This window comes from Pyxicephalus adspersus, chromosome 3 (genome assembly GCF_032062135.1).
Source record: "Pyxicephalus adspersus chromosome 3, UCB_Pads_2.0, whole genome shotgun sequence".
Classification (NCBI taxonomy): domain Eukaryota; kingdom Metazoa; phylum Chordata; class Amphibia; order Anura; family Pyxicephalidae; genus Pyxicephalus; species Pyxicephalus adspersus.
Genome location: NC_092860.1, coordinates 95,306,285 through 95,333,425, shown reverse-complemented (window position 1 = coordinate 95,333,425; position 27,141 = coordinate 95,306,285). Strand labels below are relative to the sequence as shown.

General features: G+C 34.5%; 1 protein-coding gene across 1 annotated transcript in view; it reads right to left on the bottom strand.

Moving 5' to 3' along the window:
* Nucleotides 1–13,810: 13,810 nt before the first annotated feature.
* Nucleotides 13,811–27,141, bottom strand: part of LOC140326814 (bifunctional heparan sulfate N-deacetylase/N-sulfotransferase 3-like) — a 108,489-nt gene continuing 95,158 nt past the window's right edge. Inside the window, exons 11-14 of the mRNA XM_072405766.1 lie at nt 24,623–24,793; nt 19,540–19,649; nt 18,632–18,734; nt 13,811–14,457 (exon numbers count right to left, since the gene is read on the bottom strand). Coding sequence (XP_072261867.1) covers nt 14,338–14,457; nt 18,632–18,734; nt 19,540–19,649; nt 24,623–24,793 — 504 coding nt within the window. The 3' untranslated portion in view covers nt 13,811–14,337. The remainder of the gene's footprint in view (nt 14,458–18,631; nt 18,735–19,539; nt 19,650–24,622; nt 24,794–27,141) is intronic.

Here is a 27,141-nt window from a genome sequence, read left to right as displayed (position 1 = left end):
ATTGTGTGAGGCTCTTTTATTATCCAGCTTTGAACTTTTGTTCTTTTAAAGTAGTTAAGAAATAATGCAAAGGCTTGCTTTCCTTTGTACCATAATTTGAAAATGGTGGCATGTGAATTATGCTGCAGGCTTTTAAGAAATCGGTTTTCTAGTAATTCATTTTTTTGGCTTATCCCATGTTCATAGAAGATATCATTTTGAAAGTATTGTAGACTGCCCCGGGTTTTATCACCGGTCATGTACTACTGCTAGAAAATGCTTTTAAGTTAAGTTGTGTTGCCAAAAACTCAAATCTACCAAGAGAACAGTCTATAATTGGCTCAGGTTACCTTCAGCATACTCCTTAGATTTTGCTTGGTCTCAAGAATTCCCACTTCACACAAGCTACCTGAGAAATTGATTTTAAACCCAAGCAGTGTCAAGCTGGGTGGAAGCCATGCCTAAAAGTACAGATATGCAATTATGTTTCTAAAATATTTGTTGGTGATCAGTTCCAGAGACAGTTAAACAGGATAGTTAAATAGGATTGTACAGACTGAGCTGTTCTGTTCCATGGAGGAGGATGGTGGTGGGGTGGTAGTAACAGTGGTCACACAGAATAGTCAGACTGCAGCTCACAGTCTGACACAACCGTTCACTGAACACTGCTCTGATCAACAGTTCTCTCACTCCCTGAGCAGAGATATCTTTTAGTATTTGGTATGTGTTATACTTTTGGAGAGACTGCTGCTTGGTGTGAGAGTAGTGGTTTGACTCCCAGATGTCCTTACTTTTTTCTCCTATTTCCTACTTTGACCTTGTTTGGAAAAACGGTAGGGCTGCTTTGATTGTTGTTCTTGGTTTTATGTTTCCTGGTATTGTATTTGTAACTTATTTTCTCTATACAAATTATTAAAAATACATTTGTATAAAAAAAAGAAACAAAGGTATGACAATGTCAGTTTAGAGCTGTACAAATAATGTTTAGGTGTATTGAAATGAAATCTTTCAATGTTTTTGGATAGTTGTATTCTGTTTACAGAAAAAAGAAAGTTTAAAAAGTTTGCACTTTTTCATTATTTAATGTGTAAAGCAATTTTTACAATTGAATAGGTAATACAGGGTGCTTTTATGTTACTATATTTTCTAATCATTTTTGGCATTTCTTTAAGAAAAAAAAACACACTGATCTTTTCTAGTAATGTAGTAAGAGGTTTGTCCCATTTCTCCTCAAACATTTGGATCAAATCTAACATGCTTTAATACAAGAATAATCATGTCACATGCTATTTAGGATTATTCATATCACAGCAGCAAGTTTTTTCTCTGTACCTGTTGCTTGCAAGTAGTAAATATGAAATCTCTAAATGCAATATTACATGAATAAAATGAACTTTAATATACATTTTGAAAGTCCTGGATGTTCTAATAAATAAAAAGACTATATGCATAAAACCCAATACATTCCATTGAACTAAACACCTAGATAAAATACTGTATGAATGTGAGCTCATTTTCTGTAATTGAGAGTCACTTAGAGCTGTGTCTGTGCTTGCTTACTACTTTGCATCTTCATGGATGTTCATGGATGGAACATAAAGATAAAACTTTCTCAACTCCGAAATGCTAAGGAGGAGGACTGACCTCACACATCAAAACTGTTCTTATTCCTAGAAACATTAAAAACAGCAAATATTTTTCACACGTTTGTTTAACGCAAAGTATGCAAGTAGTCTTTAATTAGTGTTTAGTGGAGCTCTCCATTAGGAGGTTTTACCGGCTACAATGCCCTTTTGTGCCACACTATTAATCTGGGACAACACTGATTTGTCTGCTGTACACACTTTTCATTGATGTCAGTGAATCATTTTGTACTGACTGCTTACTATGAAAGCATCTTATAAAGCCAGAAAACATTACTGTGATTAATTTGCAATACTCTCACGTACTTTTACCTTGATATTGTAAGACATATTGTCTTATAAGGCTTGAAGGTGACATGATTTATAGTATATAGTGACCTTGATAAGTCAAACTATCACTTTGTGCTTTGTGTTTACTGCCACAGGACTTATTCATTAAAACAATGCGAAGGCAATGCTGCTCAGATAATCTATGGGTATTAAATTTAATAAATATTGGTGAGTTATGCTTAAGAATTATAGCCTACAAAAAAAAAAAAAAATTCCAATTAAAAAATTGTACTGCTTTTTGCGTTGAAAATTGGACTGATCTAGACCACTAGGGAGGTTAAGCTCCACTTTGAGCTATCGTTGAATAGTCGCAATTCAGTTGAGTTATAGACTGGAATTCCCAATTCCTCTATTAATCCCAGTATGGTATGGCAATACACAAAGCCACTGTCAGTTCTAAAGTACTGCAGAAATGCATTTTCTCTGGTTCAGAGGTATGATACCTTAGTTCCTTTTTCAAGTAAGTTTTTCTCACGCATGCTTGGAGTTCTGAAGCCTTCTTCGATAGTCCCAAATCACATGCCAAATCACTCAACTCATGCTGATCAAATCCCTTACGGACAGAGTCCCTCTTTAATTTCAAACTCTTCATCATTGTTGTGACCTGGTTCATCACCATAATCATGTTCTTCAAGAGAGGTAGTGTAAAGAAAACTGGCACTGGGAATTCATCTGAATGTGCCACTGGGTGTACAGCCGATGCTGGAATTAGGATACTCTATGTTACAATAATTTTCCTTGGCATATCGTGAAGTTTTCACTATACAAAATTAACAGTCACTGAAATGATCTCCTGGCTCTCGCCAAACCATAGGTATACGAAATGGCATCTTATCACGTGTTCCCTTTGTCCACATCCGTAAACCCACAACACACTGTTTGCACACCTTATTAGGGGCCCAAGACTTACCTTGATCACTAAGTTTAAGTTTGAAATATGCCAAATAGGCTTGTTCTACAAGTGTGCTGATGTTTGCCCTTTGACTGGGAATGGTGAAACTGCCACAGATATAACAAAATGAATCAGGGTTGTTTTGGTACTTAGGACGAGAAACAGCAGAGCCAGACATGATCTGAAAGAAAGAAAATATGTGTGTAAGTGGAAAAATAAATTCTGCTCATTGACTACGTAGAGCAGTGCACAACTTCTGACCACACTGTATGAGTATAAATAATTAGCCTAAAGAAATCCACGCTACAGTAATTGCATTTATATAAGCAGTAGAGAAAAAACCTGAAGTGATAGAAGAAAACTAACTGCACTTTCAGATTCAGCATACCTATTTTAGTGTAAAAAAGCCTAAAAATCGAAGTCAACAAAAAAATCAAAATTGTTCAAAATTGTTCCCTAGTGTAATATACTCATCTATCCTCCACCTTCTGCACCCACATTTACTATGAATCTGGGAAAAAATACCTCTGAACAGTGCTCGGTGATATCTGAATATTGTATTTTTCTGGTCTCACTGGAGGAATGATGATATCACATATTGTTTAGGCACTGCAGGCCTGGTAGCCCCACATAAAACAATTTTAGCATACCCATGGACATACAGTGGGATAAAAATTTATTTTGAATTGGCATTGGACATTGACATTAAATTTACACCAGCTGTTGGTAACAACCCACGCAATCCACACATACAAATAAATCAAAACAAATACATCCATTATTTAAATATTTTGTAAAAAAATGGAATGGCACAGAAAATAAGTACAGGTAGTCCCGGGATACATACAAGATAGGAACTGTAGATTTGTTCTTGAGTTGAATTTTTATGTAAGTCGGAACAGGTACATTATTTTAATGAATGTAATTAGGACAGATGTTTGTCTCAACATAATATAAGGTAGTGTGGCAAATTTTTTTCAACAATGGGAAAAAAAATTGCCCGTGTGTACAAGGAACTAACTGCTGTGATATCACTTGTTTAACTGTTATGATATGAGAAAAGCAAGCACAGTTGATTAGTAACAATGGAAAAAATACCTGGCTGTGTATAATTGGAAATAATTGCTGTGATTTTACTTATGGACAATCAAAAAATTAGCAAAAATGTCCGAGTGTAACTGGAATTATTTGCTCTGATTTTACTTGGTTAACAGTCAAACTCCTATATGTCTCTATTAGCTCCAGGCTGTGTCCCTGACTAGCAGTAGGAAAAATGGTGTCATGGCAAGCGCTGTCTTCTCCTTTTCATTTTTTTAACTCCTATATATCCCAATTAGCTTTTGGCTCTGTCCTTGACAAACATTAGCAGAAAATGCTAAGAACTATTTGCCCCTCCTATCTGCCCCTGTTAGCCTCTCCAAACTTTGTCCCTGTCTGACTAGAACAATTGGGCCGTGTCCTTCTTGCACTTGTCTTTTATTGAGGGTTACACTGATGCAAGTCTTCTGTAGAAGTCCGAGACACGTGTGCTAATAACGCCACATGTCATTGGATGCTTAGATTACTCAAATTCCGAGTTCCAATCCAAGGTTAGAAAAGCACAAATGTGAGTGAGACTTTGATCAGAACAATGCAACCACCAGTATTTAATGTATAGTCTTGCTGCAGCAAAATATGTTGCTAAGTGAATATGTTTACAGATTTATATTTTGTTATGTGATTATTTCTTTTATTCTCTAGAATAGAACAGAACAGCTTGTTCTGTTTCTCTACACTTAGCACAGTTATTATAATAAATCAGTAGACTTTTAGTTCTGACAAAGGTCTGTTATTGAAAACTACTGATGAATACACTAAATTTACCCGTTAGAGTATGAATAGTATAATACAACAAGCATTATCTTGGCATACTGGAATGATATGCAGCTTAAGAACATTAACCCATTAAGGCAGGTATTGATGTTGTAATTACAAAAATTCCAATAGCTTTTACTGTACACAATGAAATTGCCAATGGCATGTGGTAATAGCTAAAGAGCCCCAGTGAATTAAATGCTCGCTTGTTCCATTTATGCTGAACTAAGGTGTTTCAAGCCATAATGTTTGAAGATTTTCTGCACATGAAGCACATTTGTTGTTTTCTAGAAGATGCAATTAAGTTATAATTAAGCTTGAAAAATTCTATTGAATTTAACTTACTGTGTGCATTCAAAAGAAATCTTTTCAAGTACAGAGAATTATTTTTTATGTGCTCTGATTTGCCTGAGCTGGAAATTGACTTTTAATATAGCATTTTAATATAGCAACAGTGCACTCAGTGTACAATAAAGCAGTCATTTCATCTATAAAATGGGCATTTAACTTGGCACTGAGTTTCTGAGGCACAACAGAACATTTGACAATTTTTTATGCCAAAGTTTATTGCTAGAAAGAGTTGATGGACAATAGTCCACCAGTAATTTAGAGCAAATATAAAGAAGTTGGCATGCATAGTTATAACAGTATTGCTGACAGTATTGACTCTGAAATTACCAGTATATGTTTAATTCCTTTAAACAGAATGCTTGGTGATTTTTTTTTTTAGCAGAATATAAACTATTGCATATGGATAGTAAAGTATGTACTTTTATATGAAGAAACAAGGTTTGGCTTTTCATATGATTTCAATGAACTGCTTGCCCCCTTGACCTGTAAAACAATCGCTCAATGCTGACATTTTCAGAGCTGGGACCCATTCTAAGTAACTGTGATATATATATTTATTTAGCTTTAGCCTACAAATAACCTGTACTGTAACCCATCATAGAGGCTGCCAGTGCTATTTGCAAACCTGATAGCAACTTGAGTTTTCAAACAAACTGCAAACCTTTACATTTCATCTTGAACCCAAGATACTACATAACAAACACAGTCTATCTTTCAGGATTAACTGATTTCTTAGGTAATATCCTCTCACTTACTTTTCATTTTACTTGCTGAAATAAGGGTAAATCAGACATATTATCTTCCGTTAGGAACCCTTAACTCTCCATAAAGTAGTCATTTTGAACTTTAAAATAACTCTTAAAACGTGTTAACAGTATTGGAACACTTCAATGGAAACCATTCTCTAGTGTAAATTACTGTTGGAGCTGTGCAAAATGAGAATCTGCATAAATGTATTATGTTCGAATAGACACTATATCTACTTTGATCATTTTTTTTATATATATTTCAATGTTTTGATTAAAAAATAATGTAATAATGTAAACAGAAAGACAATTATCAAGATCCAGAAAAATGAACACACCAAAAGCAAATACAGGTAGTTCCTGGGTTACATACGAGATAGGGACTGTAAGTTTGTTCTTAAGTTGAATTTGTATGTAAGTTGGAACAGGTACAATATTTAATAAATGCAATTAGGACAGATGTTTGTGTCAACATATTATTAGGCAGCATTGTGTCAGTTACTGTATAAAATCCTTACAGTGAGTTACAAAGATCAGTGAATCACAAAGCAAAAAAAAAAAAAAAACTTTATGGAGCCTAGACATTCATTACCTTCTGGAGCAAGCTGTGCTTTGATATGCAAAAAGAAACAACTGCAGAGTTTATCTTGGTCATTAAAGAGTTACATATAGTAACTTATAGTGTTAAGTAACATATAGTGTTACATATCAGCTTAGTTCCTAAGATCACCCACAACCTCAGCTGTTTTTAGCAAAAGATTTATTTTGCAAGTCATGCAAACCGCTCCCCTCCCCCTATCCAGCCTCCATCTTGTACACGAGCGAGCAGAGAACCCCGTTTGTATCTAGGAGTCATCCGGCTGCCCTTAACCTGGGGACAACCTGTAAGCATATTACAAAAACTAAGGGATTGGACAGGGAGGAAAGGAGAGATGGGTAAATTAGTGCTCACTATGATACAATTGAAGCAACAAGCAAACAAAAGCCCATCCAAGAGTTCCAGGTGGGTTCAAACTTAGACAAGATAATCTTAAGAATAGAGGGTTTTTGTTCATTGGTCATAATCCAAATAACGTTTTGATTTAGGCAAAGACACGTTAAAATATCAGGGGATTTTCAGACCTTCACCAGAGCAATATGTGCTGCTAACAAAATATACCTACTCATGGTTGATGGTTGATGGTTTGCTACTAAATAACACACAATCTTGTACCACTGTTAGAGATATGTATAATACAGAGGCAATGAAGTGGGGATGCGCCTGGGAGATATTTCGCTATCCTCTCTGAGACTAGGTATCATCTCATCATTATTTTATAAGTAAGGTCAACTAGTTATACGTGGTGTCCAAGGATCCATGTTTGCAGTAAAAACTGCTACAATATGTCTTCCCTATCTTCTCCTTTTTCCCTTTCGCTGGTCCTATTTCTTTTTTTTTCATTTTTTATTTTTTTTATTTTCTGTAGTCATAACAGCTGGAGTATATTCTTATCTATATCATAAAGATTAAAAATAGAAGCTGTTCACATTAATAGGCTGTGTTGCAACCTATTTTAATGATAGGCCATATGTGATATATTGCATTTTAATTAATTGGGAGGCCATACAAGTTTATGTCAATGAATTAAAACATGTATGTGCTTTGCTTTTATGCGGGTTAATGCGTTTACCTGTTCTTGGTAACAAAAAAGCACTCACCAAGCCCTTTTTCAAAATACGGGGGTTTGTAAACCCCTAACAGTGAGTCTTCAAAACTGCTACTGACAAAACACAGAAAGCTGAGCAGTGCCTAAATTCACAGTAGAGGAGCTGAATCACATCTCCCATTTACTTTCTGTGGAAAGAAGAATATTGGCAGCCTGCCTTCTAAGAAACACAAAGCAGACGTTTCTAAGCTGTTAGAAACAGACTGAAATGCGACTTTAGAGTCTTTGTTATGAATTTGATGATTAGCTAAGAGAACGAACAGGTAGAGATTACGGATGATTTTGCTTAATCAACAAAACACATTACTTTACAATCAAAACAGTCCAAACGTACAGTGTGAGCTGTATTATTATGAACCCCTAAACAGAAGATTTGCAAGGTTAAAAAAAGCAATGCCTTAAGATCAATGTTTTTTTAAGAAGACAAAGAGGGACTGTTTTACTCAAGATAATTTTCTTTTTTTAGACTTGGGTTTTAATGTCCAGCACAAGTGCACTTTAGGAAGTAGAGTCTGTCAGTTATCTTTGTAAATGGGGTTAGATCCATCTTCTGCACCAATATATTAAAGAATCTGATAATTGGATAATCAGCCCATTTGAGCCTTTTCAGTGTGAGAAACTGAATATAAACATCTGTTAATTCTGTCTACTGCACCTGCAGTGTGAGATGATGTTGGGATTTAGGTTTTACCAGGAAGAAAATATGGACTACGTGTTAAACTATACAGGAGAAAATGTCTGTGGTTTAGAAGTTGCAATAAAGTGCATTAAAGCAATTAAAAGATTCCAGGATTAGACAGAATCTAACACAAGTACAAAAAAATAATGATCTTATTACAAAACTTTTTATCAATACATTTATTTAAACTTCCACAAAAATATTTGTTTCACAAAAGTATTTGTGTCAGCGGTTACAGAGTAGTGTACTCATCCCACGTATACATCTGCTTTGTACTAAACATAAAGCTATTGCCTTCACTTCCAAACACCAGATTGCTTTGCATACATTTCTGCTTTTTAAGTAGACATCCTCTAGTAATAAACACAGTAATTTGTATGTCTTTATATACAAACTGCAAGCCGTTTCCTGGTGTATTGCAAGCTGAATTCAGAAGAGAAGAACACAGTTGGCCTTAATTATATGTTAATCAATAACTCCTGCTGATGCCACCATTCTTATGAAACTGGAAAGCAGAATGGCTGCTGAAAATTTGATTCAATAGTTAGCATTGCTGCCCGTTACTGGCAAGTTCCCGTGGTAAATAATAATGTCAAAAGTTATGGTTTCTCAGGGGGTTCTGTATGCAAGTGCAAGCTACACTACCAATTTGACATGTGTTTTCTTTTGTCCACATTTGATATGTATTGTTTACGGAGGTATAATGCTGTTTAAGAAAAAAACATATAAAAAGGAAAAAAGAACACAAAGCATAAAAAGAAAAGGTAATACTACAGGACACGTAAACATAAAAAAATATGTGAATGAGTGACTGTAAGTTCGCTTAGAAAATTAAAAGAACATCTGAAATTGTTTTTTATTTTATTATCTTTGTTATACATTTTCAACAGATAACATTTATATCTCCAGGATGCAATATTTGATTTTTTGTGATAGATGAAGCAGCTAAAGTTAAACGGTCACAGCCTAAGTTTTATTGCCCAGTCGCTTTTGAACCAAACTAAAGGAAACTCAAGCAACGCTATCCAATATTGCATGTTGGTGTTACCAAACCTTCCTGTTTTAAGGAACCCTTTCCAACAGCCATGAATGGTCTTCAATGCAGAGAAGCACAAGTGATCATGTCTAAAATAAGGTATGTATTAAAACTAGAAAGATTTTCGGTAATAAAATATTTGTCATGTTAAGGATGAATCAAGAAAATATTAGCAAATTAAACTTTAGCATTGTGGAAATGTATTGGGACAGAAAATCTTTCAGGTGTTTTAGAGATATCAGAGTGGTCCAATTAATGCAATGTCAAGGAAGTTTGCTGAGTACAGCCAATTTATACCAATCAGTTAAACCTTTAAGTTCATGGGATTTGTTTTTTTCCTGTCTGTAGAACAGAGGATGTCAAAGAGGTTTCTAAAAGCTATTATTGATTCCACTAGAGCAAAATAGCCATATAAGACACTCTCTTGGGTCACATATAGACATCCCTGGGCTCAGAAGGGGGGATAGAGAGGGAGAATGACATTGTGTATGATGGTTACGGAAATTAGGATGACAAAAAAGAGTATTTAAACTGATGTTACTGCCTGTACTGTACGACACAGGTTACTGAGAAAGTGCACCTGTCTGTTTCCAAGGAGGGAAAGCAAACACGTTTCTTTATTATTTCCCTCATAAATGCCTAAAACTTCACTTTACACTTGACTCCAAAGACACTTCATTCTGAAGATGATTAGACTTTATCTGCTGCTGTTTCATTATTGTCCACGCAGCAGGTTGGTTGAGAAATGCCACTACTGAATTCCAAAACAAAGTGTTGTCATCCTTTTGGCTAAGCTATGTGATTGCTTGTGTAATGGGACTGTTCAATTAACAGGACGTATTAAACATATACGTACTTATTAGGTAAGAAAAACTGTCGCTTTTATATGAAGTTTATGGGGCAATTTAAATCTTAGCCTGAGATTCAGCTTCATCTTTTCATTGCTGTTTCAAAACTAAATTTAGTTTACATACATGGCTAACTTGACACTAACCTGAGCTAATTTGCAAAATTGCAAAATTACATTTAAGGACTTTATTTGGTGCAATGTTTTTTATCTATACCTATCATTCTAGATTTGTGGTTCTCAAGCCTAAGGTTCCTCCAGAGGTTAGTAGGAGTTCCGTGAGCAAGGTCCGATTAACTGACACCAATCATCTTTTTGGCTATCTGTAAGGGTGACATTATTATTCCCACTGGCCTACAATTTAAGAGACATTCTTCCCACTGGCCAGTAATGTACAAGGGATTCCTCCCACTGACCACCAGACTTATGTATTGTGAACTGTGGATATAGTAATTACAGTAAAGGGCTCTAGACTGACCGTGTGTCAATGTTCCAGCTTTTCCTGACTTTATAGTGAGTACACAGAGAAAATCCATTGACAGCTGCCGTGTCTGAGAAGTTTGTTTGTCAGCTCTAACAAAGTGATCACATATTCAGGAAATGTTTATTGGTTTCTAGTCTGTACTGCTGTCTCTGATAAAAACCTGAGACAGAGCTGTGGGGTGGGTTTGATAAACCATTGTGCTGACTGTTTTAGTTTCATGTTTACATTTTAATTTTAGTGACTTAATGAATAAACTGGCAAAAAAAAAAAAAACATCTCATTTTTATATTTCTATAAAGTAGACTGGACACAAAGGTTTTGGTTGTTGCAATGAATTAATTCTAGTGTGTTTACCCATAAAAAGTAATGGACTCTCAGATTTTTAAGAAAGTAGAGGAAAAAAGTTCTTTACTTACTTTTAGATGGTTTACTTTTTAGTGGTTTACCAAGTAATTAATGCCAGATTTATCAAAGTGGGAACAGGTTTTGTTATGAGTGAATAGTAAAAATTTTAGTTTTGGTCTGCTTTAATACCGTGTTTTTGGTAGGTGCAGAGTGCAGAGTACACCTTTCCAACTTTTGCTTTGCCCTTTTTATTTACTGATAAGATTATGATGAAGGAAAGTCTAAGGAGGTACCTTATAGCAGCAGAGCTGATTTTGTAATCCCAGGGGATGTTGAGTATGAAAAAATAGCAGTCATGACACAGCTCCTTCTGACTGTCTGCGGTCCATGACAGTAAAGGCAAAGGAGAGGCTCATAATATAGCAGGGCACCACAGAGAGCCAGCCAAACACCATGCCACTACAGGTTGACAGTCGAAAATCTGGCCATCTATAATCGGGATCCTTTAGTTTCCCGGCATATATTTCAGATCGCATTTTAAATACAGGTACTGTAGTACACTGTTTGGCCACTAATATTTTGGCGCTGTTCTGCAGAAACACCCGTTAGGTCTTGCTTGCTAAACTAAATACACGCTGAGACGTCCCTGCTGCCTGCTACCTGCAACTGTGCCAGATGCCCACAATGCTGCGAGAGGAAGGCTGGCCTGTGTGTGGAGGTAAGTATAAAAAAAAAAACTGGATTATCTAAAATCCAGCACTCCTCATGTCCCAAGGTTGCCAGATTTTTGATAGTCAATCTGTATTACATAAAGACTTTTTAATAGTGTTATTATAATGGATACCTAAGTGATTGCACTACATTTGCTATTATTTTTACTTGATGTAAGAAAACATGGTAGATTAAAAATATTTTATTACCCGTTTTAATCTACAATTTTTTTGAAATGACATAATTAATTATAGCAGTGGTGAAGTGTTTGCATGGCATAACAGCTCCACAGACAGTGAGATTACAGCTGCAAATGAGACGTCTTTATGCAGTGTTATCTCATGTAACCATTCCCTTTACAACTCTTCAAATGAAATACCATGTTTTTTAACAAGTTGGCACATTAGTATTCAGCGTGTCTTTGTATTCTCTATGGGCTCTATAGCCAATTTATTTTTAGTGTAATGAGAAGATTAACTGTATTTTCTTTTTTTTTGTTTAAGAATAGTTTCTTAACTATAGATGTGATTGACGTATTGCATTGGCCCTGATATAGTAAAGTCTTCTTTAATTGCGTCAGTTGAGAAAACCAAGCATAATACATAGCTTATTAAAACCAGTGCCTGTTTTAATTTGTCCAACTGAATGAGTTCTTTTTGTTTATGTGTAAAGATAACATCATTTGTGTATAGCTATATATTTAGGTTTGTAACTATTACTTATAAGTGATTGTATTTGTGTTCAGGTAAAATATTATTGTTTGGGTTGGATATATTTTTGATGACAACTTTTTTTTCACTGAGAAAGGAGAATCTACAATATACACCACTTGTATGTACACCATCATTTGGTAGAATGTGATATGTGATGTGAATAATTAAAACCATATTCATAGTCCAGTGGACAATGCTTGCAAAGCAGGGTGCTGTAATGCCCAATCTGGACCTCCTGCTCTGACATATTTTACTCAACAGGATTAATTATCCAGGTTTAAGTGATTTGCTTGATTTGACAAATAAATACTATTTGTACTGTGTTGCATTTTTTAATTGAACTGATCCATTTACAACTTGTAATAACTGGGTAATGAACAAGTAATGAAAAACTTATTAGAGACAATTGTAAGTGTCACTTGTTAACACTCTGATTTCACAGCAGCTTTGATTCTTTCCCATTTCCTCCAGGAGAGTTTTAACATTTGATTTTACGCTGACAGGCTAAATGACAAAAATCCTAGTGAAAACTGTGGACCAGTGATTTTTGGAGGAAAGATTTGTCATAATATAGGTTGTAAATAAAAAATACATTATTTTGCCAGTGTATGTTAAAACAAAGCATTCTCTACGTTTCCATAATACATGCATTGTTAAATAAGTTGGAAATATAAAACAAATACCTGCTAAACTATGCAAATGTGTTTTGAACTTTCCGTGGATTGACAACACAGTGGCCCTGATTTACTGTTTACACTGTGATCAGTGAAACTGGGTGATCAAGAAAACCTGGAATGGATTACTTAAAATCATTTGCTATTTGCTAGCAAATGTTTTGAATCCTGGACCAGATCCAATCCAGGTTTGCTGGATCACCCAGCTTCACTGATCAAAGTGTATTCTCTCCAGCCTTGGAGAGATTTATTAAATCAGGGCCAGTGCCTTAATTCTAATGAAAACCCAACCAGTTTTTCAGCCCTGTCTGTTGAGCTACACTACTACTACTACTACTACTACTCACTACAATACTAAGAACTACACCTAACTTTTACTTCTCTCTGTCCCACATTGATTTGTTTACTTGGTAAAAATGCTTCTGTCTTGATGCCTACAAGGATCTTGGGTGATGCAGTTTTTGGGGTATGCCTAATTCAGTAGGAACCAGGCTCCAGAAGCTGTCCCTAAAAGAGTTTTACAATCTAGTTGATGATGTTAAATGCAATAATAAACGTTTTTTCCTGCTACAGGAAGATGGGGAAAAAAAGTAGCGAAATATATACGGAAGAACCTTTTTTATCCTGAAAATACTGCAAATTTGCTTTGACTTTAGTATAAACATAGGGCACAAAATATGACGTCAGTGCTAACATTCAAAACAGTATTCGGTAATATTGCCAATAAAATTAGTGTGAATAAACATGTCCATTGCGTGGGACTTTCTTTGTTTTTAGTCAATAGATAATTGTAATGCGTTACAAAAACACACACTCAATGTTGGTAGGTAACATAAAAACATTTATTGTAAAATCAGATGATCAAGTGACTTTACACGTTTATGATAATACATTTCCACTGATTTCTTTAACTTTTTTTATATGTACCATTGTCAATCTCTAGCTTTAGATGGCTGATTTATATATACTTAAGCGAGGAAAACTGAAGCCAACATGGACTTGTCCACCACAACCATTATGTTTCAATTTTGTAAAGCTCCTTTAAGCAATAGCACCATTCTGCCTCCGGTTTTCTTTGCTCTAGTTTTTATTAAATCATACCCATTATATGTTTATCAGTCTCTTGTCATAACAGGATGCATGGCATACTGTAAGTGAAAGGCCATGAACCGAAAGAATGTTTTATAGGAGAGTGTGGGTGAGATCCACATGCCAGCACATGGAACACAGCATTTCTGGTGGTGCTCTCTCAAAGAGGTAAAATTTGACAGCTGGTTATAATAAGTGGTCCTTGCAATAGTTTACTGGAAGTCCTTCTTAAAGATTTTCTTGTTCTTTAATTGCCTGCTATCTGATTTTCTGCAGCTCTTGTCTAAGCCAGGAAGGCAAAGGCTGGCCAAGTCTGTGCAAAAGTTTTGACAATTCCACATTGTGATCTCGATAATAATTTGACAAGAAGGCTCGGCACTAAAATAAAAAAAAGAAGAAAATGTTATTAGATTTTATATATATATATATATATATATATATATATATATATAGCTTTATATTCTGTATGTGTCCTGTCCTTGAAACAAATTATACCATAATAAATTATATTTATTGATGATTTTTTTTTTGGTGATTTATATTGGACAGCAGTTATCTATATCTGCTCTTTGCTACAAACCATAATGTTAATCCGGTACTTTTCAGTTTATTATAAAATGCAGGATGTAATATGGATTCTGTGGTCCATAGTAAAGTGCTGTCTACCGAGCAATTTGAATAGAGGTCATGCAACTGGTCTATCCTACTGGCTTTTTTAACTTTATCCCCAATGTTTATAAATGTACCAAAAAATGCACTATCATTTTTTTTTTTTTTTTAAAGTACTCTGTGTTAGCAAATAGCCATATGTAAACAGTAAAACCAATGACATGCTTATTTATTCAAAGCAGTACAATAAGATTACTATTTCATTTCAACAATAGGATCAAAAATGATAAATGTCCTAATTAATTTCACTGCTTCACATTTACAACAAAATCTCACCTCCTTGTGTATGGCAGGGCAGGCATACTGACACAGGGATCAGTGAACCCTGATGCAATGCTAACATAATCTATTTTAAATTAGCCTAATCAGGAATATATGATAGATCTCAGGTGCTCTGATACATAAGCCTTAAATGAGACTTTCTACATCACAGACACATTTTTATTACAGCAGCTATTAACTCTATAAATACTGAGATTCAGAAAATAATTAATCTTATATGGTAGAAAAAATTGTCTTCTTTGTGCCCTAAAATGAGAGATATTGGTAATATCAGGATCACATAGAGATGTTTTTTTAGCTGAGAGTGTTTCATTAAAAATTTAGTTGTCTGAAATTACCTGAAGCTTAGTATAAGGCAGGTAATTGTCATGACAGGATTATACATAACACACAGTTGCAATTATGGAAATGTCTCGATTTTCAGCACCCACTGAGAAAATAACATGGAACAAGACAATTACTGAAACACCATGCTGCTTGGAAAGTTCTTCTGTTCCCTGCTAATTAAGTAAAGTATGGCTGGATATAACATGCTCCATACTTAGTCTTCTCAAATATGAATTGGACAAGATCCTGTAAACTGTATTATCATAGAGTTCTGCACTAAACACAAGGGTGCAAAGCCATAAATGTTTCAACAGCAGACAATACAACTGTTATGAAGCGCAACAACACAGATCACCTAGACTTAGCCATCCATGCTGCGGAGCAGATGCATGGTTTGTGACACCTTTTAATAAGCTCTCTGTTGTCTCCTTGCCCGGTAAACTGCATACAGATTGCACTTGGCAAACAATTAAGGAAAATATCAGTAGGTGCATGTTTTAGAGATTTTTCTGGACTGCCATGGGAACATTCAAATTTTAGCACTCTTAGCCATTCCTATAATAAATTTGACAATAGCATTTTGGAATAACCAGGAAATTCTAAAAGGAATGCCAAATGCATCTGTACCTGTGGACAACCTGATATCCTACAAGGTAATGTAATGGAAGAGAAGAGCCATGCTGTGTTGCCAATAGTGGAAGACTACTGGAAGACCTCTGACTTTTTGTATCTGCTGGGACTGAGCATAGGAATAGGTATGCTAGCCCTCAACTTTGCCTGTATCTACTGGATGCCATGATTGCATTGTAAGTCTGGGACAGTCCCACAGAATCTGGGATGGTTGGAGGTTAGCTAAAGATCAGAGCTGACAGGGATCCAGTGCTGTAACACACCTATGACCTGGTCTATGCCGATTCTTGCAAAATGACGTATCCACTACCGGTCTTTATAGATAATATCACAATACCTTCTATAAAATAAGTAGTGCTATGACCTTGTGAAGAACATCTTTACTTTTCAAAGTCAATTTTAATTTCCTAAGTACATACCACTTATGTTAGTGGATGAGCTGAAACAAAGTAAAATTAATTTTGTAAAGAATACCCAATAGTGTGCAAGAAAAAAAAATGCACTTTTGCTTGCATATGAATGTATGGAAGTAAGTAAGCACAACTGATTAAACTAAGCAAAAATTCACCTTTCAAAGAAAAAATTAGCTCAGTGAAGGTTAAGTTGTGCTAATGTTAAACATCCAATGAAAATATTATTTTTTTCAAAATTTTCCTTTGCCCTCATAAACTAAAATAAATGAGAATTCCACACTTATAATTAACAAACAAACAAACTTTTTACTTTTTGTGGCACAATATATTTATATATTCCAGACATAATTCATTAGAACAATGTGTTTGTAGTGATAAAAGTCTAACAGCAGTACACAAAATGTTTTACAACATTAATTTTGGTATTAATATAGAAAAATAGGTTTTCCAACTATACTTTCACTTTATATTCACTTGAGTTATGTTCCCATAGATGCCACAAACCAGTCACCTGCTCATTTCTCTATACGGGAACTGTTTTGACCTGCCAAAGATTTTGCCTTTTTATTAATTCATTCCTAAAATGTACACCTCTCCATCTTAACCCTGCCAATGGACCAAGAAAGGCACTGCAAAGTCTGCATACCTATTTCAGGTCATTGATTAATAAATTAGCTGCAGAACTATGTGACACCCAGAAAACTCCCATTTTCTGCAGGAGATTAGCAATGGCAACCTATGCATGATACTATGATTTCCAACAAGATCCAATTTGTACTTGTTACTCCACTACTTTCTTCAATCCACGTTTCATTTACAGTGTGTCTAGTGTATAAAGCTGAATGCAATGTCTGGTGATGATTTTGTGTTAATAGCTGCTACCTCCACTTTTAAAATGATGGATAAGGTGAAAATACAACAGAGAATTTCAATTCCAAGTGATAACTATGCAGCGTCTAACTCTTTCTGTCAAATTTACAGAACACTTCTAGTACTTCTATCAATGTGATATTTTTGGAAAAAAAATCTTTCAAACATTTGTCTTTGTTGATATAGCACCAGACACTGCTGCGTCTGAGAAAAGTTTATAGTTTTTCTGTGAATGTTTTTTTTTTTGTTTAAATCTGTCTACAAGACTTGCAAAGGCTGGGATAATCAGACTTGCTGACAGTAAATTAAATTATGTTTACTCATTACACTTTTGTATTGGTATGATAGATTGCTGCTGTTGATTTGTATGCTTAGCTTGGGATTTTACCTTCCAGAAAGTTTTAATGATAAGTAGAAGCATACTCTGCAGCACAAACTGTAGTTAATTTAAAGGATTGTGTGCAAAATAACCTGTTCGTATTAACACTTTCTAGTTTTACTACAGCATAGTCAAGTTGTTTAGGACTTTATAGCCTCAGCAAACTGAATATAGGATTGTAAATTCCCATAGTGCAAAGTGGCTCCCACTCCAGCACTAATTGTTGAATGTGAGCATGTGGTTGCAAAAATCAATCAATCAATCAATCAAAAAGAGATTGCCTATATACAATGCATTATTACACTGCCTATTTGTATTTCTTAAAGGTCTGAGCTTTCATCAGCATAAATCTTGAAACATTTTTTTTAATTTCATCACCATCTTTATTACCATCTTCCTCCTCTTCTATCTTTAAAAATTTTGCTTGTGTCCTTACCATTATTTTTTATTACTTTTTGCTGTGTTGCATAAACAGGAAATGCAACATTTCTTTTAAAAGGTAATTATTGCATTGGTATTATTATTATTAATAATATGGTTGGCATCATAATAATAATAATATTATTAATAATAATAATAATAATAATAATAATATCAATACTAATACATAATTTCAACTTCTCAGGGATGCAGGCAGCAACTAAAATATAAGTTCTAGCCTTCCTGATCTTGACTAAAAGAAGCATTATTTACAGGAAGTGAGGCTAAATCTCTTTACCAAAATATAGGTTGCCATAAAATCGCAACTTTTTCCAAGATAAAGCAAACTGTTTTTGGCTTGATATATACTTTTATTACTTAGTTCATAAAAATTACTGTTCTTACATTTACATAATATTTATGTTTATTAACTGAGCCTTGTAGCTGATTTGTTATTATAGGGATCTAAGGGATTTTGTCTCAAATCATCCTATTTCCTAAAGACTCAGTTGGCCTAATGACAAAGATAAAAATAATGTTATTTATAATAAAAAATACTCACCTCTGTATCCATTGGAGGATATTTTCTGCCTTTGCTTTTTCCTAGGCATTTTGTTTTTCCCTCCTCCAAAAGTTGACACCAAAAACCTTTATGTGAGTCAAACCTAAAATATCAACATTATTGGATTAGAATAGGTTTCCTTGTATTCAAATTTTGTCAGCTGACCAATACAATCCTACCTAGAGATGGAAAGTTAATTGGAACTTATAAATCATGGATAAAAGTGGGTAGTGTATGTCTATGAATAGCCTAAATGAAGGGCCAGATTGAGGCACTTTCCTTGGCTGCTGGCAAACTAATAATGCAATCCTGAGGGATCATTGCTCTTCCTGTGTAACTAGAACTCCATTGTTCAGTGTGCCTGAAAAAAACAGTGCTTGGTGCCCAATTATCACAGAGCTCTGTGATCACTAAGTAAGAGCCAAAAGCCTAACACAATTTCCCAGCTTGTGTTCATAAATTACTGGTAATTGTAAATAAACACAAATATAAATAACACAAAAAATTATTTTTTTTACATATTTTTATCCTGTTGTTAACCCTTACTGAACTCTAATTAGTTTGTATTATTATTTTCTTAGCATTTTTTGCTTTTTTTTTTTATCATACATAAAAAAACTGAAATATAAACTTTTGAATTTTGCATTAGTTTATGTAATTCTTCTTACAGCTTTTTATCATGTTCTTAACCTTTACTGAACTCTAATTAGTTTGTATTATTATTTTCCTAGCATTTTGTGCTGTTTTTTTATCATACATAATTTATTTTAAATATAAACTATTGAATTTTGCATTTGTTTGTGTGCATTTAACATCCTCATTTTGAATTCCAGAGGAACATACCCCAGCACTGTTAGATGTTGCTAATAGTGACTTATAGGCTTTGTTTCTTTCAAAAAGAAACTTACGTTAGTGCCTCAGAATAGTTATAGTGCGGAGAAACACCAAGGAACTTCTGAACTTCATCCATCACATTTGCTGGGTCTGTTCGTAGTTGTTGTCCATCTACAATAAGTAACTACAAAACAGCCGAAAAGATTTATAGATTAGAAAAAATATTCAGTATTCTAAATAGTAAAATAAAGGTATTACAGTCTATCTAGAGTCATGTGAAGAGGCACATACACCCTAAAAAAACTGTTAAAATGTCCCACATATTTGAGCAGGCAAATACTCATACTATGGCTACAGGTAAAGGTGATACACATGGATAAAAGCACCAAAAGAAACATTTGAATCTTTAACAAAAATATGAGTAGATGTATTAGTATATTATTGAAAAACACAAAAACAAAAAGTACACGTTTGGCCTCACAAGCTAATATTACCACCTTCAGCCAAAGTTACTTGAGGGCATTTTCCATTACTGCCCACCAGTCTTTTGCCCACCTTCAATTCCAAGATGATTCAGAGCTCTAATTTTTCGAAATTCCCTACAACATTTCATTGGGGTTCAAATCAGGGTTTTGATGAGGCCAGTCTATATATCATTTTATCTTTTAAAACCATTCTTTTGTGGAAGGCCTTGTCTTCATCTATGGCAAACTTTGGATATAGTTACATACAAAGTTTTAATAAAGACACAGAGTTTTTTTTAATTGTTTTGTTATATGTATTTAGTTATATTTTAGAGTTTGTTATACTTCAGTTTTCTTTAACAGGCTATACTGTTTAGTGAGAGTGGCAATTAGAAAGTTTAGACAAACCATTTGCCATGGAGGTGCTTACAATGGTCAGCTTTTATTAATTTTCTTAAAAACTTTATTTAAAAAAAGGAGCTGTGTTAGCTGGAGTTAAACTTTATTTTGTCATTCCCTTGAAAAGTCCATGTTAATCTTCCAGTCCAGTGGTCCTCAACCTTTTGCAGCTCGTGGACCACTGAATCTACGGAGTACTGTGTCACTCAAAGGGGAAGAAACTTCCCCCGAGTGATGTTATAATGGCAGAACCCACCCACTCTCTGGACAAAACCCGCTTCTCCTGACCCGACTGGGGGGTGCACCAGCCAGAGCCACGGACCACAGCTGGTCCCTGTTCTAGTCCACCTAACACACCCCTCCACTGGTGCTGCTGTCAATGGGTAGCTATATTTCTTTTTTATAAATAGTGTACAATGGCATTATATTGTATGATATTATAGGTCTATAATCTAATCTTTGGCCGTGCTCCAAGTCCTGTTTGAACTGTACATGCTTTTTTCTAGGCACACCTTCCATGCAAGTGAAATTAGTGCATTCTGTTGTGTGCCACTTCCCTCACCTCTTACATTGTAAGCTCCTCAATGTTTGTATCTATGTGCTATTTGTACTCCTTTTACCCAGTTTATTATTTTGTTTGTTATCACCAAATGCTGCAAAACTTACTGTCAGATTCCACAAAAAAATTTTGGGTCTCCTGGAGACTAGTATCCACATTATTCAGCTGCTGAGCTGAATTAGCTGGTATGACCACTCCTGAACAAATTAGTTGTTTGAAATCTGTAGAATTGTAGATTTCCCTACAGTAAAATGAATAACTTCAGATAAATAGGCTTGAGTTAGATTCCAACTGCAAACTCCCCAAGGAGGTTCTAGTCATTGGTACTTAATCTGATATACCTGATAAGAATTTAATGAACTGGAACCTTAATGTGTAGGAAATCTTTGAATAGATATATAATATTTGCCTTTTCCAATGTATTGAAAAAAATGCAAATTCAATGGGGGTGACTGTGTATCTTTGACATTCATTTGTGTATTAAAAAATGGATATAAAATTGTTTCTTTGTATAGCCAATGTTAACTTCATGCATCCAGTGCCATCAACCAATGACTTGCAATCAAAACTTCTGCCTATTCACTTTCCTAATGTAAGTAATTAGTTAATAAAAGCAGCTTTACCTTATTCACTAAGCCAATCAAATATGCACTAAGCTAGATAAACATGTAATACTCTTAATTTAAACATTTAATACTAGACAAATCAACTCCATTGAAAGTTACCATGACATAACAATACTTCAAGTTGTGCTTACTAGCTCATTTGCTGTTATTTTTTTAGTTGTCAACCAGAAGTGGCCTATTTTGCTTTGCTCAGGAAATATTTCTCCTAATATCAGTACCTCCTATGTATAGACAGGGTACCAACTATACGTTAAAAAGCCTTTGTTTTTTGTTCCCCAGAGACAAAAGTATTACCTTGCATTTCTGCACATATGTAATAAAAAACCTGTATGGAAAGATATGTAGTATATGTAATTCCAGTGGCTACGGAACAAGTATACAGCTCTAACTTTCCTTTGACTTTTTTTGCTAAATGCTTGTATTGGGTCAGTGACTTAGAAAGTGTTGAAATCAGAGTTAGCCAGGCAAAAAACTTTTTTTAGAAAAAAGCCACTATTGACAAATCCCATATCTCTCTCTGTACAGGTTTAATTTAAAATTATAGTAAAGGTCATGGCAAAGTCTAGACAAACAGGTACACAAATTAAATTTATATGGGAATCATTTTACTATCCAGCACAGTCCTTAAACTTACACAACAACAAATAAAAGGGGTTGGGGACCAGACTTCTTTGCAACACTTGGAGGTCTCCCCTGCAACCCCATCCTGTTACTGGACAGGGAAAGAGAAGCAGCATGCTCACAGGCTCATCTCGCTTGCTCTGATCTCTCTTCCTATCAGCAATGCAGAACAACTGACTCACTATATGCTGCTTTGCCTTCCCCCAGTTTAATCTCTGCTGTAAAGGGGATTGGCTGAGGCTGATACCATGTCAGATTTAGCAACGAACACTGCATGCATTTAACGATTTAATGTGAATTTTATAACTGACTGGAGTTCAGCTTTGAGGTCTGTTGAAGGTGAATTACAAGCTACTTTATGCAAAATAGATTTAATCACATTTCTGAGAAAATATGCAAATGTATTCATGTTATTAGAACCTAGATACACATAATGAAGGTGGTATCCTTTGTAGTGATATTTTCAAACTCAACTGACTTCCGGTTCCAGAATCCGTGCCAATGGTGAAATGTCATTTTGGTGGCAGCTTTTTGACAAAATTGCATTAAAAAACCAAAACAAGCATCTGCTCATAAAGCGTGTTTATAAACAGGGTGTGGGGCACAGCTATCACATAGTAAAGAATTTCTGTTAGTGGTTTAGCAGCCTTTTATATCACAGATCCAGTCACCTTGCTGTTATACTTAAACTGAGCTCCAAACACATATTGTGGGCATATCAAACAGTTGTCAAGTTTGCAGTTTACAGAAATACACAAGCAATGTTTAGCAATTTTTCTAGAATATTTTTCCATTTTTGGAGGTGACAGCAGCCTGGTGTGACTTGCATGAAAGTATCACCTAAGTGATTAGACAGATATGCCAGCACAGGATAGAACTGTCTTGTTGACTTTACCATCTGTCCCCTAGAAGTGTCTAACAATGAGGATGATATATTACCTCCCAGCGCTGATTCTGACATCTTTCTGACAAGTACTAGATATTTTTATGCTTTTTGCCTTATTATTGTGAAATCTCTATACGTTTCTTAGTAATGGAAGACACGATGCTTATTTGAGCATTTCATATTTACTGATTTTCAGAGCCATAAAAAAAAAGATATTGTTATAGACTAGAGTGACAACATCAGGAGAAAATATAGAATTCTCCACAAGCCATCGTACTATCTTTGCCGTACGCTTTGGGCCGCGTTAATTAAGATGACACGCAACAGGGATTTTAAAACTGTGCAGCTATACACTCAAAATCATGGCACAAAAATAGAACCTTGTGACAGCATAATAAACATGCATATCTGTAAATTAAATTGAGCACAGTGAAATAAATAGGTTTATTAATATAACACAATGTAATCTCATAATATTGACAAAAAAAAAAAACTAAAGTGATTCAAAATGGAAAAGACCAAATGTAACTAAGAATGTAACTAAGAATGTAAGAATGTAACTAAGAATGCCAATCTAATATTCATGAAATTAAATCAGTAAAGATGTTAATTCACATTCATATGTAAATGAAACTAGCTTTATGTATATATGTGCTTAAAGTATATTCAATACAAAAGTTCACTGTCACATGGTGATCTGCTCATAGAAACTCAATTTATTTTTTTTTTCTTTAATACAGCTCACTTATTTTACTTGCAAATAGCCTTTAGGTCAATTTGGCAAGTTACTTATTCACAACTTAAAAAAAGAAAATAGTCATGCTCATGTTATTTACATATATTTATATTTATCATGGTATTTACTTATAATATAAAAACCCTGTTCTACATCAATAGGACAGACAGGAAAAGCCTCAGTATTTTCTTACTGGGCAGAATTTTATTACTACTGGCTTGGGATGCTTCCCTGTATTTGTCAATTAGTTCTAACTGTACAGACATGGCCAGCAATTAGGAGAATTTTAGCCTGGGCAGGATAACTGACAGGATGGGTTTTTAGGGTAGATTAGTTGGAATATAAAAGGTAAAGTATTTATCATTGGACTTATTTGCCAGAAACCTGGAGAGATCAGGCAGCATTGAACACATTATTACAGAAGGGACATCGGTACATTGTCTGTCCCTTTTTTAATAGTGACCTGCCTGATCATACAAACTTAAAAGTAGAATTTCACAGTGGTACCTTCAATGCCTATTGCTTCCCACCATGTAGCCAAAGACTTACACAAAATTTATAATTTTGATGGTTTTTCTGAAAATAAATGGACTTTGTGCATGTAAACAAAGTCTAGAGAATAACATATTCAAGAGTCAGTTAAAGGTAATAAAAAGACCTTAAGCCACAAAAACCAAAATGGAAATACATTTCCAAATGACTCAATTGCATTTGCTTTAAAAGTTTTGCAAAAAATCATGCAATTTTGCTGATACTATCAGACTAGACATGCAATGACATGAATATTATTTGGTTTCATTACAGATAGCTTAAAAGGTTCTATATCTTTATCTGTATTTTAGGATTAACCAGATCATAAACAGTACCTGAGCAGGTGGAAAATGTTCCAGCCATCTCTCTATATGTGTAGAATACCACCCTGGCATTAGGCACTTCTTCTGGAGTGACCGCAATTCTGACAATGAATGGGTGGCAGCTGTAATAACCTCATAGAAACTGAATTTCAGGGCAGCCGGATCCTGGTGTGCACGTTGATGCTGAAGAAAAAATATGTTTTTTTAATGTTAGAAAAAAGGAAATAAAAAAGTAAATACAAAGCTATTACAATGTTTTAGGAAAAAGTACACATTCACGTTTGAGCCTGTGATTTGTTTTCTTTTAAGGTAATGGTGGTTTTGCACATTTTTGTATTATTTTTTTCATTATGAACAGGATTTAAAAATAACTGATCATTTTTCTTTTGTCAGGTGCATAATAAAGGTTGCCTAAAATTTTGTATTCTCCTATTTTCTTTTTCTCATTTATGGTTTCCTTTCACATATTGGGCCTAATTTATTAAAGCTCTCAATGACTGGGAAAGATAGACTATCATAGATGAACCTGCATGATTCAGCAAACCTGGAATAGATCTGGTTCAGGATTAAAAACATTTGCCAACTATGAGCAAATGATTTCTAAGAAATCGATTCCAGCTTTGCTGGATCGACCAAGTTCAACCATGATGGTTTTCCTCTCCAGTCTTGAAGGGCTTTAATAAATCAGGCTCATTTTCTTTACTTATTTGTCCTTCACTTATTTACAGAACTCAATAGCTCAAGCTTAAGTTTACATAGAGATGCAAGCAAGCACATTCAGCTTAAATGCAAATAATTTATTTTTTTTGCTGCCTCCCTTGTCAAGCCATGGTGTTTTGGAACTGATTTGTCATGTATTGTAAATGTTTATTTGTACCTTACAGAATGTATAAATATAGTAAAAATCTTAAACAAAAAAATCTAAATTATTTTTTCCACAATTTTGAGTTCCCCTCATGGTTTTTTGAGTATATAAATACATTTTCTGTAAAAATGTTTTATTACTTTTACACATTTTTATTGTATAAATAAATATTTAATGAGGGTACTTCCATGACACTTTTTCCAACATTATTAGCTTTCTAATTTAGGTAGTCTATAACAGGATATTGCCCCCAAATAATAATAAGTAGCAGTTATTATGCTCACTCAAACAAGTGATTAGCTTGAAAGAGCCATCCTGGACAAGGTATTGGGTAGCCCAGAGATACATGATCATTTCTTGCTGTGGATGTATTCAGCTAGGACAGGGTATGATCACCTTCAATCTGGAGTCCTTTTAGAGCACTAGATTATTGGCAGTAGTCTCACTAACAGTCTTTAACTGCAGTACAGACTATAATGGACTCACAGTGAACAGTTGGATGGTTAAAGCCCATTTTCCATAGTGTATGTTGTTCTGATATGTGGAAAATGTATTACCTAACTTTGGAAACACTTTACATGGCACGGTGTTCATTAAAAATCCTAAAAGATGAATAAATTAAGAACATTACTTGTATGCCATCCTTATGTGGTTCTTACAACATATGACATACAGTAGGTTGTGCAACTTTCCTACATTCTAGAATTGATTGTGGCAATTTTTAAGGCAAGGTCCTGATGCAGGGCTTTCAATATATTTTTGTCTTGTTGAACTCAACAGACATGTTCCACCTAACTATTTAACAATGTAAAACTTCTGCAATTCTAAAGCCTAATCTGGAAGTGGAAGACTGATGCTTCATAGTAAAATCATATTGAATGAGAACCAAAGAAGGTTCTTTTTACTTATGTTCATATATTTCATTTATATGTACTGCCCATTTCTAATGAACAAATAATTATATCTAAAAATATACTAATGTTTTACCTAAACGATAAGTATAATAGATATCATATAGATCTTTCCTTATTTTTAAGAATACCTCAAGGTATTATCCAGAATAATGCAGGTCATTAATTTCAAGGTTAGTATAGGAATGACAGCTAAATATTAAAAGCTCTGCAACATCCCTAATGCTTGTTGCTATAAAAAAAGAAAATGGAAGCAAGTTTTGATTTAATATGATGCTCATGCTCTGAATCCCAATGTCTTGTTTACCAGGAAGGATGCACTGTATTACATTACAAGATTTATGAACATTAATGTCAGGAATGCAGGTCAAGCTCTCAAGTTGAGTTTAATGAGAAGGTGTAAATCTGTCTATGGAATGGTAGAGACATATAAAACCTCATTATGTACTGTTGTGTTGTGAAAAAGTAATATACATTTTCAATTTTGTGCTAAGCAAAGCATTATAGGACAGCACACTGATTTAGATCCACTTACTAAGCAATCTTAAGCAATTTATTTTTAAAAGTTACACATTAAAAACTTCCCCTATTTCAAACAGTCCTATTGTTTGATTTAAGTCAAATTGTTTTCTCTGACATCCTCCTTTCACTAAACCTATTCAATAATAACTATTATGTATTATGTATATTAAGTTGATTTTACAGAGCAGAATAAATCTTAGCTTTGCTGTCTCCTGCTCACTTAGTCTGCAGGT